General features: G+C 46.0%; 1 protein-coding gene and 1 long non-coding RNA gene across 4 annotated transcripts in view; both read left to right on the top strand.

Moving 5' to 3' along the window:
• LOC309335783 overlaps window positions 1–16,549 on the top strand; it is a 141,773-nt gene that overhangs the window by 113,941 nt on the left and 11,283 nt on the right. The window lies entirely within an intron of this gene.
• CALCRL (calcitonin receptor like receptor) overlaps window positions 1–16,549 on the top strand; it is an 87,458-nt gene that overhangs the window by 64,266 nt on the left and 6,643 nt on the right. For all 3 annotated transcript variants that reach the window (XM_081838416.1, XM_081838415.1, XM_081838417.1), the window contains 6 exons: window positions 4,295–4,386; window positions 5,026–5,152; window positions 6,486–6,639; window positions 14,372–14,432; window positions 14,551–14,617; window positions 15,732–15,950. In XM_081838416.1, the coding sequence (XP_081694542.1) occupies window positions 4,295–4,386; window positions 5,026–5,152; window positions 6,486–6,639; window positions 14,372–14,432; window positions 14,551–14,617; window positions 15,732–15,950 (720 nt within the window). The remainder of the gene's footprint in view (window positions 1–4,294; window positions 4,387–5,025; window positions 5,153–6,485; window positions 6,640–14,371; window positions 14,433–14,550; window positions 14,618–15,731; window positions 15,951–16,549) is intronic.

Genomic DNA, 16,549 nt, shown 5'->3' with positions numbered 1-16,549 from the left:
CTTACTGATGTGCACCACGTCGTGCAAATGCAACTTGAAACACAATGGGGGGGGGGGACAACTTTGCTGGTTTTAAGCCAGTAATGTATACATAGCCTAAGGATGGCAGGTGATGCCACCCACAGGAAGGAAGGCAGGAAGGTGGCTAGCTGATGGTTTACTGAGCTAGGGATGCAGTTGGCGCTGTGGTCTAAACCAATGAGCCTCTTGGGCTTGCCAATCAGAAGGTCGGCAGTTCGAATCCCTGCGATGGAGTGAGCTCCCGTTGCTCTGTCCTAGCTCCTGCCAACCTAGCAGTTCCTAAGCACACCAGTGCATGTAGATAAATAGGTACCGCTGCAGCAGGAAGGTAAATGGCATTTCCATGCATTCTGGCTTCCGTCATGATGTTCCCACTGTGCCAGAAGCGGTTTAGTCATGCTGGCCACATGACCTGGAAAGCTGTCTGTGGACAAACGCCAGCTCCCTTGGCCTGAAAGCGAGAACCCCATAGTCGCCTTTGACCGGTCTTAACCGTCCAGGGGTCCTTTACCTTTACCTTCTACCTACTGAGCTTGGTAAACCAGTGCCCCATTCACTATACTGGACCAACAGCCTAGGGGCAGTGATTATGAAAGAGTGCTGGGCCATTCAGCCCACTGGTTCCATGGAATAAGCAAGACGACAAATCCTACCAATGAGCATTTAAGACTGAAGCTCCCCTCACCCTGCCCCGGCATCCTAATCTTCAAGCTGTTCTGTTGAATGGAGCATAGCCAACTATAAAAGGTGTTTGATGTTTGGGAAGCACATTTCATTTAATGACAGCTTGAGACCCATGAAGTTCCTATTGGGTTACAGTGCAGTTGGTCTCATGGATTTTGCAAGGTCTATTAATATAGGCCTTGATCACCCTGTGGCTTCCTTGCAAGCCGGGTGTGTGTGTGTGTGTGTGTGTGTGTGTGATTTAACCTGCTAAGTGCTGATGATCTCAAAGTTGCATGAGAACCTCTTGTAAAATTAAGGCTGGAGAAGCAGGCATGCAGCAATCTCTGTTTAGAACAAGCCTGCACCTTTTATGGTCCTCAGAATTGAGCATAGCGTCACATACCCTAACCAGGGGTCAACAAACTTTTTCAGCAGGGGGCCACTCCACTGTCCCTCAGACCTTGTGGGGGGGCAGACTATATAGGGGGGGAGAGATGAATGAATTCCTGTGCCCCACAAATAACCCAGAGATGCATTTTAAATAAAAGGACACATTCTACTCATGTAAAAACACGCTGATTCCTGGACCGTCCGCGGGCCGGATTTAGAAGGCGATTGGTCTGGATCCGGCCCCCGAGCCTTAGTTTGCCTACCCATGCCCTAACCCATGTTTGTGCAACCTGCAAAGTCTTTGATGATGATTCCCTTTGTGCTTAGAAGTCCCAGCAAGCAACAATAACCGGAGGCGGGCTCCAGTTCATCGTAATGGCTCACAAGCTACTCAGGCCAGATTTCAAAGTGAATACATTTTTTGGACTTGTGTTGATCAAGGAGGCCAGCTCTGCTTTCTGGCATGAGGGGCAGAAGCAGCCATCAGCAGAACTGGACTAGTCCTAGAATGCCTCACCAGCACAGAACCTGGGAATCTCCCAAAGAAAGTTATAAGGACTGAGAAGAGATATGGTATCTCCAAGTCAATGTCCTAAGTGGTTTATGCTGAGAACTACAGTGTAGTCCCTACACTGGCTATTTGCCAATCGGTGAATGCTGGCAAACAGATGCAAGAGACGCCACTCCAAGCTTGATACAGATGTGATTAATTCAGAAATATATATTCCGCCAGTTACCATGAGTATCAGATTATCTCATCTGCATTTGCACCAGCTTCCATTTATTTCTCCGTCTCTCTTATTTATTTATTTTTTTTAAAAAAAAAACACTGATGGAAAAGTTTTAGTTCAGTATGTCAATCACAGTTTATTTAGGTGTCTTTCATTTGCCGTTTTAAGATCCTCTTGCGGTACACATGGATTTCATCGAAGCACTTTAGAAGCACGTTCATTTGCAGAACATTTGTAATGGGCTCAATATGAGATGGATCAAGTTTAATGCATAGCTGTACTCAATAAAGTAAACTCAAGTTATGCAACAGCAGACGAGTATTTTTTAAAAAAAGATTGCAGTATGAAATAATGGCTGCTGTTCTCAAAATGCAGTGTGCCCCCCCCCCCCCGCTTCAAAGAAGCTACTCTGCAAATAAGCAAAGTTGAACAAAGCTAAACATGATTCCTGTTACAGCTTTTATTGGCGTGGAGGTGGGAGGGGTGGGGGCCTCAGGGGTCTTTGGATCTGAAGGAGCTTATCATTTAGCCCTATAGCTTGGTGTCCAATGTGCCTGACAGCAAAAAAAATATAACAATATAGCAAAACCACGTAATAAACTACCGTATTTTTCACCCTATAGGACACACTTTTTCCCCTCCAAAAATGAAGGGGAAATGTGTGTGCGTCCTATGGGGCGAATGCAGGCTTTCGCTGAAGCCTGGAGAGCGAGAGGCGTCAGTGCGCACCGACGTCTCTCGCTCTCCAGGCTCCAGGAAGCTATCCGCAAGCCTTGCATGCCCGGGGGGAGTTCCCCCGGGAGCGCAAGGCTTGCAGGCGGCAGTCTGCAGCGCGGAGCACGGGGCGCCCTCCGGAGGACGCCCCGTGCTTCGTGCAGGTGTCGGCAAGCCTTGCGCACTGGGGGGGCGCGTGGGGCGCCCTGAAACAGAGTGCCCCTCGCGCCAGGCAGACATCGGCCAGCCCCACAAGCTCGGGGGACAGCGGGGAGGCGCAGCACCGCCATCCCACTGTTCCCCGACCTGGTTTGGGGGGGGAAATAAAGGAAAAAAAATTTTCCTTTATTTCCCCCCCAAAAAAGTAGGTGCGTCCTATGGGACAGAGCGTCCTATGGGGCGAAAAATATGGTACTGAAAGCGGTAGCGGAAGAAAACAGATTAAAAAAACAAACACCTGGCAAATCAACAAGAAGCTCAGCGAAATGGAAAACTATCGCGGGCTTGAGCTGGGGCATAGCTTGGGTTGCTGGCACCCAGGGTGGGGCAGCGGTCAGTCCCTTCGCTGGCCAGTGTCTAATCCACGGAGTCTTAGCTCTAAAACTAGCCCAACCTGGCAGCAGAGATAAGGCAGAGAAACACAAAGCTAGGAGTGCCGCTAGGAGTGCTCAGCTTTCTGTGCTTGCAGTGAGGCGCTCTAGGCAATGCACATGTCTCTGGCAGTGCTTTCTTGCCTTGCTCTTCCTCCTTCCCTCTCGGCCCGGGGGGGGGGGCGCAGGCAGGCATCCCTTCTCCAGCCATGAAAAGGAGCCAGGCCCTGCTGCGCCCAGCCCCAAAGTCCTGGCCAATGGCCCCGGCCTTGATGAGGAAGCCTGTTGTGAGGACACCTGTTGCACCCCCTCAGAAATTTGCACCCCGGGTCATTTCCCACCACGGTACACCACTGGGCTTAAGGCTACTGAAATATACTCGGAGCCAAGAGTGGATTTCATGCTCTTTATTAAGCTCATAGTAGTGAGGAGGAATGGAAGTTCCCCCAGAATGTCTGCTTTATATACATTATTTACACAATGGGCCCCACGTGATTGGCTAATTCCGGGATTCTCCTGTAGGCCAATCAGGTTGCGGATTCACTTCCACTTGGAGCTGGATTGGGTAGCTCCTGTGGACCAATCAGACTGCTGCATTCTGGATCCTATTGTTCTAGGACCAATCAGACTGCTGCATTCTGAATCCTATTGTTCTAGGCCAATCAGGCAGCTGCATTTTGGATCCTATTCAACTCAGTACATAACAGCTACCATTCTTATTTGTGAGTAAGCAGCACAGAATTCAATGGACCTTCTGAATAGGCATGTGTAGGGTTCCTCCCTGAAATGAGGGAGGCAAATGAGGTGCTTGGAGGGGGATATCTAAAGACGCGAGGCCACCACCGAACCTTCCCTGCCTTCATGCCCACCAGCCTGATGGTTCTTAATGGTGATTCAGATAGCCCGACCAAGCTGGTTTTAGGACGTGTAGACCAGGAATGGGAAAACTGTGGCCTCTGGATATTGCTGGAAACCAGCCAGTCTGGTCGGGGATGATGGGAATTGTAATCCTACAACTCCTGAGGGACCACAGATTCCCTGTCCCTGCTGTAGACAGTCACAGTAGTGAGATGAACTATTGCTAATATCCTATTTTGTACTAGTCGTGTTACCTTGGAATGCTTTGTACTATTTAGTTCATGAGCTTTGTGGTTTCAACTTCTTCTCTGTGTTTTATTGCAGACAGCTCTGAATTTGTATTATCTCACTATCATTGGTCATAGCCTTTCAATAGTTTCACTTTTGATTTCCCTTGGCATATTCGCCTATTTTAAGTAAGTATGATTCTGTTTATATTTTGCTCTTCCCTGACTTTGTATAGTTTTATTATTATGGAAACAAACACTAATAAATCTCCATGACATATAAATCATTCCATTTCTCACATCTAAAATTATTTTGAACAACTATTGGCAATGACGACTGTCATTTTTTAATTTTTACTGATGCATTCACATTTAACGGTAATTTACATCGACCATGTTTGAACATTCATTTCTCAGCTCAGTAAGCCAAAATATGAATGAATCTCTTCCCTGCCCATACAGCTTGATTGCTCCTCCCTTCATAGCCTAAGCAACGAAACCAGGAAGCCATAGTTTCGTATTTTAGCCTAGCCAGGAAACTATGGTTATCAGTATCAAAACAAACCAGGAACTTAAACCATGGTCTGAAGTTGCTTTAATGCCATGGCTTGTGGTGAAGTGCAGTAGCCATAGTTTCCCGACTTGGATGAAACAGGAAACAGTGGTTAATTGGAAGCTTCCTAGTTTGATTGCTTGTACTACATTTTGCACAGGCAAAATGCTTGCTCCTTTCTTGGTTTACTGTATTCCAGCATATAACTGCATTGCTACTGTTGCAAATCTCTTGACCATCCACATTAATTTCCTCTTGTCTATGTTTCCTTTCAGGAGCCTGAGTTGCCAGAGGATCACTTTGCATAAAAATCTCTTTTTCTCTTTTGTTTTCAACTCCATTGTTACAGTCATTTCTCTCACAGGAGTTGCCAACAACCAACAGCTGGTTAAAGCTAATCCAGTAAGTGGGCAGGCCTTTGGCTGTTTTACTGTTTCATAAGTAGCAGCCTTCCAGTCTCAAAAGTCTGATAGGCAGTGCAAGTCAGTCTTTTTCCATCAGAAGTAATTAGATGGCAAATCTGATACCTACAGATTAGATGGAGGGCAAGGAAGGGCTATTCTGCTTTACCTTTTTATTCTGTCGTTCTGCCCGGACACTGAGGTCCAGCGCCGAGGGCCTTCTGGTGGTTCCCTTGCTGCGAGAAGCCAAGTTACAGGGAACCAGGCAGAGGGCCTTCTTGGTAGTGGCGCCCGCCCTGTGGAATGCCCTCCCACCAGATGTCAAAGAGAAAAACAACTACCAGACTTTTAGAAGACATCTGAAGGCAGCCCTGTTTAGGGAAGCTTTTAATGTTTAATAGGTTATTGTATTCTGGTCTTTTGTTGGAAGCCACCCAGAGTGGCTGGGGGGAACCCAGCCAGATGGGTGGGGTATAAATAATAAATTAAATTAAATTATTATTATTATTATTATTATTATTATTATTATTATTATTATACCTGACCTCGCTCCAACTGGGTCACTGCTGCATACCAGGATGGAGACTAGAAATGGCCAGGTTGGTGCAGTGCTAAAGCACCAGCAGAATCAATCCGGTGCTCATGCCAGCGCATTTCCACCATGCCAACCTCATTGCCACCTTGTCCCTGCACCTATCCTTCCTGGGGCCTCATGACCTTTCAAATCGTTGGAGAGCATAGATGGCTGCTTGACAACAGGAAACGTTCCTTTTGCAAGTTTATTTTAGCTATTTTAGCACCCAAGCCTATAGCATTGACACTTGGAAGTTACAAATGTATCTATTTCAAAACATGGCAGTTCGGAGAATTACAGTGGTGCCTCGCAAGATGAAATTAATCCGTTCCGTGAGGCTCTTCGTATAGCGGTTTTTTCGTCTTCCGAAGCAAGTCCATTGACAGCTTAGCGGATTAGCGCTATTAGCGGTTTAGCGGCTTTTAGCGGATCAGCTGATAAGCGGCTTATCAGCGGATCAGCTGATAAGCGGCTTAGCGGCTTAGGAAAAGGGGGGGAAAGGGAGGAAAACCCACAGGAACTTGCAAGACATTTCGTCTTGCGAAGCAAGCCCATAGGGAAATTCGTTTTGCGAAGCGCCTCCACAACGGAAAACCCTTTCATCTAGTGGGTTTTCCGTCTTGCAAGGCGTTCGTCTTGCGGGGCACCACTGTAAAACCTTTTTCTTCACATTAAAATTAATGCCCAAAACAATTCTTATTTGGTTGTTTCTACTTTCCAAATGATTTGACATCATTCTGGTGGTGTTTTTTCCCTGTAGGTCACATGCAAAGTGGCTCAGTTCTTCCATCTTTATTTAATGATCTGCAATTACTTCTGGATGCTCTGCGAAGGCATTTACCTGCACACGCTCATTGTGGTGGCTGTATTTGCAGAAAAGCAGCACTTACTGTGGTATTACCTTCTCGGATGGGGTATGCTATTTTCCTCCTTCTTTTTCTTCTTAAAGAGGTGCCAATATCTGCTGGAGAGCGCAAGCATAATGGTGCTTTCATTTAAGAGATTTGCAATGCCATGGTTGAAGCAAGCCTGTCCCGAAGCACATGGTTCAGGCCACGGATTGAGACAGGTGACAGATTATGTGCCCAACACCCTCCCATCCACCAAACACGAGGCCCAGGGTAGTCGTAAGCATATCTGGTGCTGTGGTGCAAAGGTCCCTCCGGTGCCCCACCCCCTTCCCCCTTTCCCACAGTTGTCGACCTTTTTTTAGGGCTGGAGGAGGCGGGCAGCGGCTGGAGGGTGGCTCCTCCGGCGGGGAAGAGGCGGAGGCTGAACGCGGCAGTTGGCTGCTTCATGCCATGGTGGCCACGGCAGGCAACACACAGAGCAAGCAGGCCTGTGCCGAGGGAGCGAGGGCACGTACGTCACTCCCACTGAGCGACGGCTCGGGTTTTTTTCCCTTTTAGCCTTCTGGCACCCCACAGAATTCAGCTCCTACAAGCTAAAGGGGGTGGAAACTGAGCTGACGCTTGGCGGGAGCGATGCATGCACCCTCGCTCACTCAGCGCGCTCGTTCCATGTTCCCTGGACGCTCGCCTGGTGCCCTCCAGAACTTGGCACCCTGGCGCCCCGCACCACTAGCCTCTATTGGTAAGACGGCCCTGACGAGGCCACCTCCAAATGTCTGGCTGGCTGGCCTTTTGCTGCTCCTGCTATCTACTATTTGGTTGGCCCATCTAATGCCATCTGTTCCAGCTCCTCCCAACCCCCTAACTGTCAGGGACTGGGCAATATGCTGCCTTTCCATAGTTGCAATTATGCTCATGTGGCTCACAACATGACAAGATTTACACAATTACAAACATAACAGGAGTCATAAAGGGGATAGTTTAACCTCTGGTTTGCTAACAAAACTGAATCGCTGTGTCACGAAATTATGCCTGTCTAAAAAGTTTGGAAAAGCTCTGCTCTAAGTGAATGGAGGTCACCTTAGGAGAGCCTGCACCACAACCACTCGGTGGCTCCTGCAAATTTTAGTTTAATTTTGACATCTTTTTTCCTCATATATTCCTCATTTTAAAATGGCTAGTCATAATAAAAATAAATGTGTGGTCCATTGGAGGCCACAATAAATCCGTAAGGAACGAATCCTAAAAGCAATGTAAAAAACAAACAAACCCAGAGGAAATCCCCCAGGGGAGGGATTTATTAAATACAAATTATATAACCACATAAGGGACTCAGTCCCAATGCTGTTGCCATTCACCTTTGAACAGTTTTGTCACTTTACATTGTAATTTGCGGGTGTCGCAGCAAAGCAGTGGAGGTTCCCTAAGGGTAAACTTGTACACAATTCCTCTCTCTGAGGAGGGATCTCTAATTCAGAGGCTTTGCATGGAGTGCACAGTGGGTGGGAGAGAATGGGAGCAGGAGTTGGAAGAGGTGTGAAGCCTGGGAGTCATTTTGGACTCACAGCTGTCCATGGAGGCGCAGGTTAATTCTGTGTCCAGGGCGGCTGTCTACCAGCTCCATCTGGTACGCAGGCTGAGACCCTACCTGCCAGCAGACTGTCTCGCCAGAGTGCTGCATGCTCTAGTTATCTCCCGCTTGGACTACTGCAATGCGCTCTATGTGGGGCTACCTTTGAGGGTGACCCGGAAACTGCAATTAATCCAGAATGCGGCAGCTAGACCAGTCCTGAGAGATATGCATTGGCTCCCAGTATGTTTCCGAGCACAATTCAAAGTGTTGGTGCTGACCTTTAAAGCCCTAAACGGCCTCGGCCCGGTATACCTGAAGGAGAGTCTCCACCCCCATCGTTCAGCCCACACACTGAGATCCAGCGCCTAAGGCCTTCTGGCAGTTCCCTCATTGCAAGAAGTGAGGTTACAGGGAACCAGACAGAGGGCCTTCTCGGTAGTGGCGCCCGCCCTGTGGAACGCCCTCCCTTCAGATGTGAAGGAAATAAGCAGCTATCCCATCTGTAAAAGACATCTGAAGGCAGCCCTGTTCTGGGAAGTTTTTAATATTTAATGCTGTACTGTTTTGTAACACTTGATTGGGAGCCGCCCAGAGTGGCTGGGGAAACTCAGCCAGATGGGCGGAGTATAAATAATAAATTATTATTATTATGGGAGAAATATCAGTAATGGATCGGGAAGAAGTGTTTGGCAGAGGAAGGGACAGTGGCAACAAGTCTCTCATCCAGGACATGGCTGGGATTTCAAACGTGGAATTGAGGTCCAGGGGGAATTTCCAAAAGGTGGCACTTTGTCCTGGATCTTAGGCGAGTCAAACTTTTGGGGTGTCCTGGTTTTTACTTTTTGAAATATGGCAAACTGCGCACCAGCTCTGTGTTCAAAGAGAGGAAGTTAGTGGCCTTTCTGCTTTGCTCTCATAGCTAAGAAATAAAACCAGAGTCAACTTAGAATGTCAATCTTCTTTGCCCCTTTGTTTTAGTCTGGCGAAGAAACCTTTGCCGTGGCATTTAGGCAGCCATCTTTATCTTGGCTAAAAAAGACAATGCACATTTAGCCTAATCAGGAAACAGCTCCTCTTTTGTGGAGAAAAAATAGTCTTCTATTGTGAAAAGGCATTCAGGGGTAATTATTCATTGTTTCTGATCTCCGAGGTGTTTATACAGGAATGAGTGTTTGTTTTCAAAGAAGTCTCGCCATTCCTATGGTAGGAGGTCGAACCAACTTCTATTTTTCCAGCAGTTCCTCTTGACCTGCTTTGTTCTCAGAGGAAAGCAAAAAAAAATTAAAAAAATTATTGAGATGAAAAACCTGATGCGGAGAACAGTATTGAAGACTGTAGGCTGAAATTTCTGAAGTTAATCCAGTTAGCTTTTTGGACTTTTCTGTTTAAAGAAAAATTAGACCCATGTGAACTGCCTTATCCCTGTGAGCATAAACACTGGGGAACTTGATCCACAAAAAGAGCCAAATTCAACTTGGATTTAAGATGGCTCCTAGTCCTATCACATGAGCTCTTTCAGTGACTCAGTGGCCCGTAGTGTACTAATTGTTTATGCCCCTCCTTCTTTGAATTTTAGTTTATTTTTATTTTTCTTATGGACCGCAACAGCTTCCACTGCTTTTTACTCTCCCAGGGTGTTCCACCTTTTATTTGCTGTTCACACAGACAAACTAAGCAAACACCTCTTGCTCAAAACTGCATCATTGCTGCACTCTAGCAGGTTTGGTTATTCCTCACTTGGGATCTGGCTTTTAGTGTGTCAGACTCTGACCTGTGGAACTTCCTGCCTCTGGAGAGATTCAACAGGAACTATCCCCCCATCTTTCCGCTGGGGGGGGGTGTTTAGACAAGCCTTTACGACAGAGCTTTCCAAACTTTTCATGTTGGCTACACGCTTTTCACGACACAGCAATTCAATTTGACTAGCATACCGGAGGTTAAACTAACCCCTTTCCAGCCTCAGGAGGAGCACGGGGAGTGTTCATGCAATGCACCTTCCCAGTAGAGCTGTGTTAAGAATTTTAAGGTCTTAGATATGTAATAAATGTTCATAAATGTACCAAGCAAACATGTACATAAACCACATGTCTGAAACCCCCACAGAAAAACTATTGAACAAATTGACCTCAATTATTTCTCTGCAAGGTCAAAGTGGGAAGCCTCCCCATTGTCTCTTTCCTCACAAATCCTGTCTTAAGGGCACATTTAAGATATGAATAGGGTGTGAGCCTGTGACCTGGCCCAGGAACTAAGTATTTATCATTACAAAAGACTGGCCAGGCTCCCCAGGCAATCCAATCAAGTGACCATTAAACAGGTAACCTGGCAGACAGGAGGTAAACAAAGCACTCAGATTTCCGCAGTAGACTGCCCTTTCTGTGATGTAGGTATGATGTATCTTGGGGGGGGGGTGTGATCTTGAGTTACATGCCTTCTGTGATGTAGGTATGGTGTTTCTGGGGGTGGTCTTGGACTCCAGGGAGAGAATTTAAATTGTTTATATAAGGGCAGGCGCACACTTATTCTGAGTTCCTCCTCCTTTCCTGAGTGTGAGGGGAGCACCCTGTTGCAACAGATAAATAAAGATCAGGCTTACTAGCTGCTGTGCTCCTCAATATTCTCTGGTTGGCCTCTGTTATTTTCTCCTACCAATAGGGAACCTACGTAAGGACTCTATATGGGCTTTTGGATACCCCATAAGGGGAAAAGGGGGGAAATTTTGTTTACAACAGAGCCAACACACTAATGTGTGGTTTGGAAAGTTCTGCTTTATGACATGCTTTTCTCCCTTTTAACTATTCGGTATTTATTGATATTTATATATGTTTCTATGGATCGTTTGTTGATTTTACCCTTACATGTTGTACTCTACCTTGCTATATATTTTTTAATTATAAGTTTGTGAGTTAATAAAAACACGGCTCCTTCGGAAGCCATTTCCAGATCATGAGATTTAATAGCAGTGACGGTTGGGTTATCTGTAGGTTGAGCAGAGCCATCTGACACCCTCACTCCTGTCCCAGTGTGAGAACGTGGCTTGCCCTAAGCTGGATCTTTTGGTCTTCATTCTTAAATGACTTTCTGCACCTTTAAGGCCCAAGGCTGTGAGGAATCGGATGAGGGTTCCATTATGTACCATCACAGCCCTTCAGAAAGAGTATCAGAGTATCCTCTGAGATTATCATACAATCCTGCTGTGAGCCTTTTTCCCATGGACAAAAATGTCACCTTGGTCAAAGGAATGAACTCAAGGTCCTACCCCAAGCCAAATGCTAAAGATAATCTGAATATGATAAATAATGGTTTGGAGCATCTCTTTTAAAGTACGTGGCACAGCATGGTGGGTAGCTTCCGAAAATCTATTTTTGTGCTTTTCGGAACCATGTGCCTTATTTTAATTTTAAAGCTTTTAATATTTAACATAGACATCCCTGACAGCTTTGATTGAGGCAGGCTCAGATACACAGACGTTATAATGAGTCACTTTTAATTAGACTCCACAGGGATCAATCGGAGTTTGATTTATCGTCAAGAAGGTGTCAGTGTTAACATAAACGGTTTAATTTTTAATCATTCTTCATTTGTAAACATGTCTCTCACCTTACATTGGCATTATAGATTCGTTTTACTGATTAGAAGGGAACTGCAAGCTAAGTCTAAATAGCTAGTTCAGAATTTGGGGACTCAGCTGCACAGCTGCAAATAAAAGGTTTTAAGTGTGTTATAAAGTGCAATATACAAAAGTGACACTAGATGGCGAAAGTGAGCTATGGAAATTCAATGTATTTTTTAAAACATTTTTTTTTAAAAAAAAAGCATTTTCACAGGTGGTTTTTATATCTGTGTAAGGATGCTTCAAGGGACGCGGGTGGCGCTGTGGGTTAAACCACGGAGCCTAGGACTTGCCAATCAGAAGGTTGGTGGTTCGAATCCCCGTGACAGAGTGAGCTCCCGTTGCTTGGTCCCTGCTCCTGCCCACCTAGCAGTTTGAAAGCACATCAAAGTGCAAGTAGATAAATAGGTACCGCTCCAGCAGGAAGGTAAACGGCGTTTCTGTGCGCTGCTCTGGTTCGCCAGAAGTGGCTTAGTCATGCTGGCCACATGACCCGGAAGCTGTACGCCAGCTCCCTCGGCCAGTAAAGCGAGATGAGCGCCGCAACCTCAGAGTCGGCCACAACCAGACCTAATGGTCAGGGGTCCCTTTACCTTTACCTTTAAGGATGCTTCATTGATGCAGCACTTACAATTCACCATTTCCAACATTGCAGGGGTAGCAAAACCCATTTGTAATTAGTTTTCTTTCATTTTGGGTAAACAAAACAAAACAAATCCATAAACACTGAGGAAGAAAGTTTGTCCGTGCTTTTCTTTCATGGGCTCCACTCCAGCAAAGCACTTAAAAGTTTGCCTAACTGCATGTGAAATCTGGGAAAATTCATGGGCTTAGCAATTGAATTTTCAATCTATCCTTCTGGCCATATTCAGGCTAAGATCACATTTGAGTTACCAAGTAACTTAAACAGGCTTATTCAATCAAGTGAGGTTTATTAAATAAAAGAATCGGTTGTGCCAAAACTGGAGCTTGAACAAACAACATCTTTTCATTTCCCAAACAGAAATTGCTTTGCGGTTCTCTTGAAGAATTCCAGACGGGCAACTGCGGAGCAAAAACAACAAAGAGTCCTATGACACCTTAAAGATTAACAGATTTATTGGGGGATGTGTTTTCATATAATATAGGCTGCTTTTGCCAGATGGTCACATATCTAGACTTCTTCCTGCATCTGATCAAGTGGGCACTAATCTACGGAATCTTGTCTGACAATAAATTTGTTTTTAGGGTGTTTCGGGACATTTTGTTCAAGGAAGTTCAAGTTTGTACATGATTATTTTTATTTTATTTTTAATGTTGATTCCGCTGGCACGGAATAACATCAAGGTGAATTACGGCGTGGCATCACTTGACTCGGGCGCGTGCTCCTATCTGCCAAACAAACTTCTGTCTTGTTTTGAGGAATAATACACTATTATCCTCATGGTAAAGATCTGGGAACGGAAGATCAGGTAGTCTTCAGGTTATAGCCAGAGCCCCTAGTTGAGCTGGAATTCAAAATAGGGACAGGTAGTTTGCTCGCACAGAGTTTGGTGCTCCCTCCAGTGTTTCTGTTTGTGTATGGCTTTGGAGAGTTCAGATTTGGTAGGCTCACCTTTAAATGTGAACAGAATCCTTGGTCCCCACTTGCTAAGAAGTCATTCATTTTCATGCAGAGCTAGGGTGCATAGCTGTCAACCGTCCCTTATTTGGCGGGAAACTCCCTTATCCCAGCACCATGTCCCGCTGTTGTCCCTTATTGATGATGTCCCTTAAATTTCCCGGGTTTCAAAGGAAGCAGCTCCTCTCCCTCCCTCCCTGCCGGCCAGGGAGGAGGGAGGCTCCAACTGTGTTGCTCACCCAATAAGGAGTCTAAGAACGACTGGGGGGTGGAGCTTGCAGGCCTTGTGCCTTGTTGCCTGGGGACTCGCCTTTGCTCAGCGCTTCCCAGCAGACGGTGGTTTTTCTTGCTGCATCCCCTTTGCCGGGTTGCTGCACTGTGGGAACCACCACTTGAGGCTTCGTTTGGCTGCTGGCTGGGCTTTCTGCCTTTGGCTCGGAGGGCTCAGAAGTTGAACCTACCTGTGCTATGAAAATCCCTTATTTTGGCTGCTGATCCCTTATTTTCAAGGCTGCTGGTCCCTTATTTTCAAATCTGTAAGTTGACAGCTATGCTAGGGTGATGCAGGGCTTTTTTTCAGCCGGATCTTGGTTCCGGCACCTCTCAGGTGTTCATTCTAAGAGGATGAGGGAGGTGTTCATAGCGAGTTCCAGCACCTCTTTTTCCAGGCAAATAGCACTGGGATGATTTCCCCTTTTATGTGCACATGCTTTGGATGGAAGTTCTATACTAACCCAGTCGCTCTTGTTCCTGTTGTCTTTCCTCTGGCGAACGTCTGCTTCCTCTCAGTTTTGCTGTCTGGCAGTTAAAGCTGAGGTCTTTTTGACAAGAAGGGAAATGAGGATGATCTCATTCTCTGGCCAATGGCTTGGGCCAGCCTGGACTTCCGTTGACCACAACCTTCTTCAGGGGAGATGGTGACCTCCCAGCGGCCCTTATTCCTGTGGCAGCAGAGGAATCCTTGCTGCTTCTTTTTCTTAGTAAAGAAGATCCCATTTTCTCTTCGCAGGATTCCCGCTCATTCCGGCCTGCATCCATGCTGTAGCAAGGATCCTATATTACAACGACAAGTAAGTCAAAACGCAGTTCAGCCTTCTATCTTTGGAACAGATCTCAAGAGTGCCTCTTATGAGCGAGAAGACAGATTCTTCTTCTTCCCTAATTCTGATTTCATCTTCTCCCTTGCAGCTGCTGGATCAGTTCAGAGACTAATCTATTGTACATCGTCCATGGTCCTATTTGCGCTGCTCTATTGGTATGAATTTTAAAAATATTGTATTATTATTTTTTAATAATCCTGGTTTTATGTCTTGGCTTTCATGAGGACCAGCATGATTTCCTACTTAAAAGGGAGTAGGCCTTAAAGCAGGGGTTGGCAGCCTGAGTCCCGGGTGCTGAATTTGCCCTTCTTCATCTGTCCCTTGGGACACATAAATCTGGCGAGATGAACCTGTTTAGATAGATGGAGACAATATTCCTTCTCCCCATAGGTTTACAGTCCAACTTCTTGCCTGAGTTTGGGGTTTTTGGTAGTGATGATCCACACGCACCGTGTGTGTGTGTGTTTGTGTGTGTTGTTAATTATTATATTTCTGCTAACTAGATTCTCTGTAAGAAGAATACTTGCTGAAAAGTTTCAGTGTTCTGGACAGTGGATGCAAAATGGCCTGCTTTTATATTTCATCAAATAATTTATTTTGATATTCACTGCAATTTTCATTGCCAAATAGTTTTTATTTTTTAAAAAAAATACTTATTAGACTGCAATTCTGCAGCTGCTTTGAGGCTGGCTGTCAGCACAAGTGCAAGAGGGGAAGATCAACAGTGGAACAGAGACACCCTCTGTGGAAGTGATGGACATGGAGGTTCTTAAGCAGAGATTGGATGGCCATCTGTCATGGATGCTTTCGCTCAGAGTCCTGCATTTCAGGGGGTTGGACTAGATGACCCTTGGGGTCCCTTCCAGCTCTACAGGCCTATGATTCTATCATCCTCAGGCAGAATTATACTTACACCACCAGAGGCCCATGTGTACCCAGAAATCTCCATCAACATAGATGTTCTGCTCGCTGTGTTCCACCAACAGCCAAAATGAGCTTGTGTGTGTGTCTACTAGAGTAGCCAATAATCTTCTATTTCCCCTGAAATGCCCCCCAAAATTGGAAAATTCCCTACCACTACTGCCACCATCCTGGCCTGGCTTCCATAAACTGGCAGAGCTGTGCATGCTGTGATTGTTCTGCCATGGAATTGCCCACAATCCAATAGGATTTTCACAGTGAGTTATGGAGCCTCACCCAAAACAAGTGCGTCGATACCGTATGACAAAATTTATCCATGTTAACACTGTCCTTCTGCTTCCCTTGTAGGTGAATCTTTTTTTCCTCTTGAACATTGTGCGAGTGCTGATCACCAAGCTAAAGGTCACCCACCAAGCAGAATCCAATCTCTACATGAAGGCTGTCAGAGCCACCCTCATTTTAGTGCCACTTCTGGGCATCGAATTTGTATTGTTTCCCTGGCGGCCCGTGGGCCCTATCGCCGAAGAGATTTATGACTATGTGATGCATATCCTTATACACTATCAGGTATCAAATCTGCATGTGGAGTTTGCACTTGGGGGTACAGGAATGTCAAAAAAGAAAATAAAAAAGGAGTGATGTGCTCGTGGTGATCAATAACTGATCCAAATGCCCCTTGCGAGCCTTGTCAGATGCATTCCAATTTTTGGTTTTGTTTAAGCACTGATGATAGGGTGGCGCTGTGGTGTAAACCACTGAGCCTTGGGCTTGCTGACCTGAAGGTTGGCGGTTCGAATCCCCGCGACAGGGGTGAGCTCCCATTGCTCGGCCCCAGCTCCTGCCAACCTAGCAGTTCAAAAGCACATCAAAGTGCCAGAACCCCATAGTCGCCTTTGACTGGACTTAACCGTCCAGGGGTCCTTTACAAAGCTGATTCACAAGGATTGGGGAGGGGAGCAGACAGTTGTTTCAACATTTCCTTCCTCTAAGAATAATGTGCCCTCCACTTTGCACAATTTTGCAAGGCAGAAGAAATTGAGCAGCTGTGTTTGTATAGTTGGACCATAGCCTCAAAACATACTTCCCTCTACCCTGCATTTAGGCCCTGACGTTCCTGAAAATTAGCTCTTTTCAACTCTTTACCAGTTACCGCTTTGGCACCTTTT

This window comes from Podarcis erhardii (assembly GCF_964252035.2).
Source record: "Podarcis erhardii genome assembly, chromosome: 1".
NCBI classification, from domain to species: Eukaryota; Metazoa; Chordata; class Lepidosauria; order Squamata; family Lacertidae; genus Podarcis; species Podarcis erhardii.
Note: the sequence above shows the minus strand (reverse complement) of the source record. Positions and strands in the feature narration are given on the sequence as shown.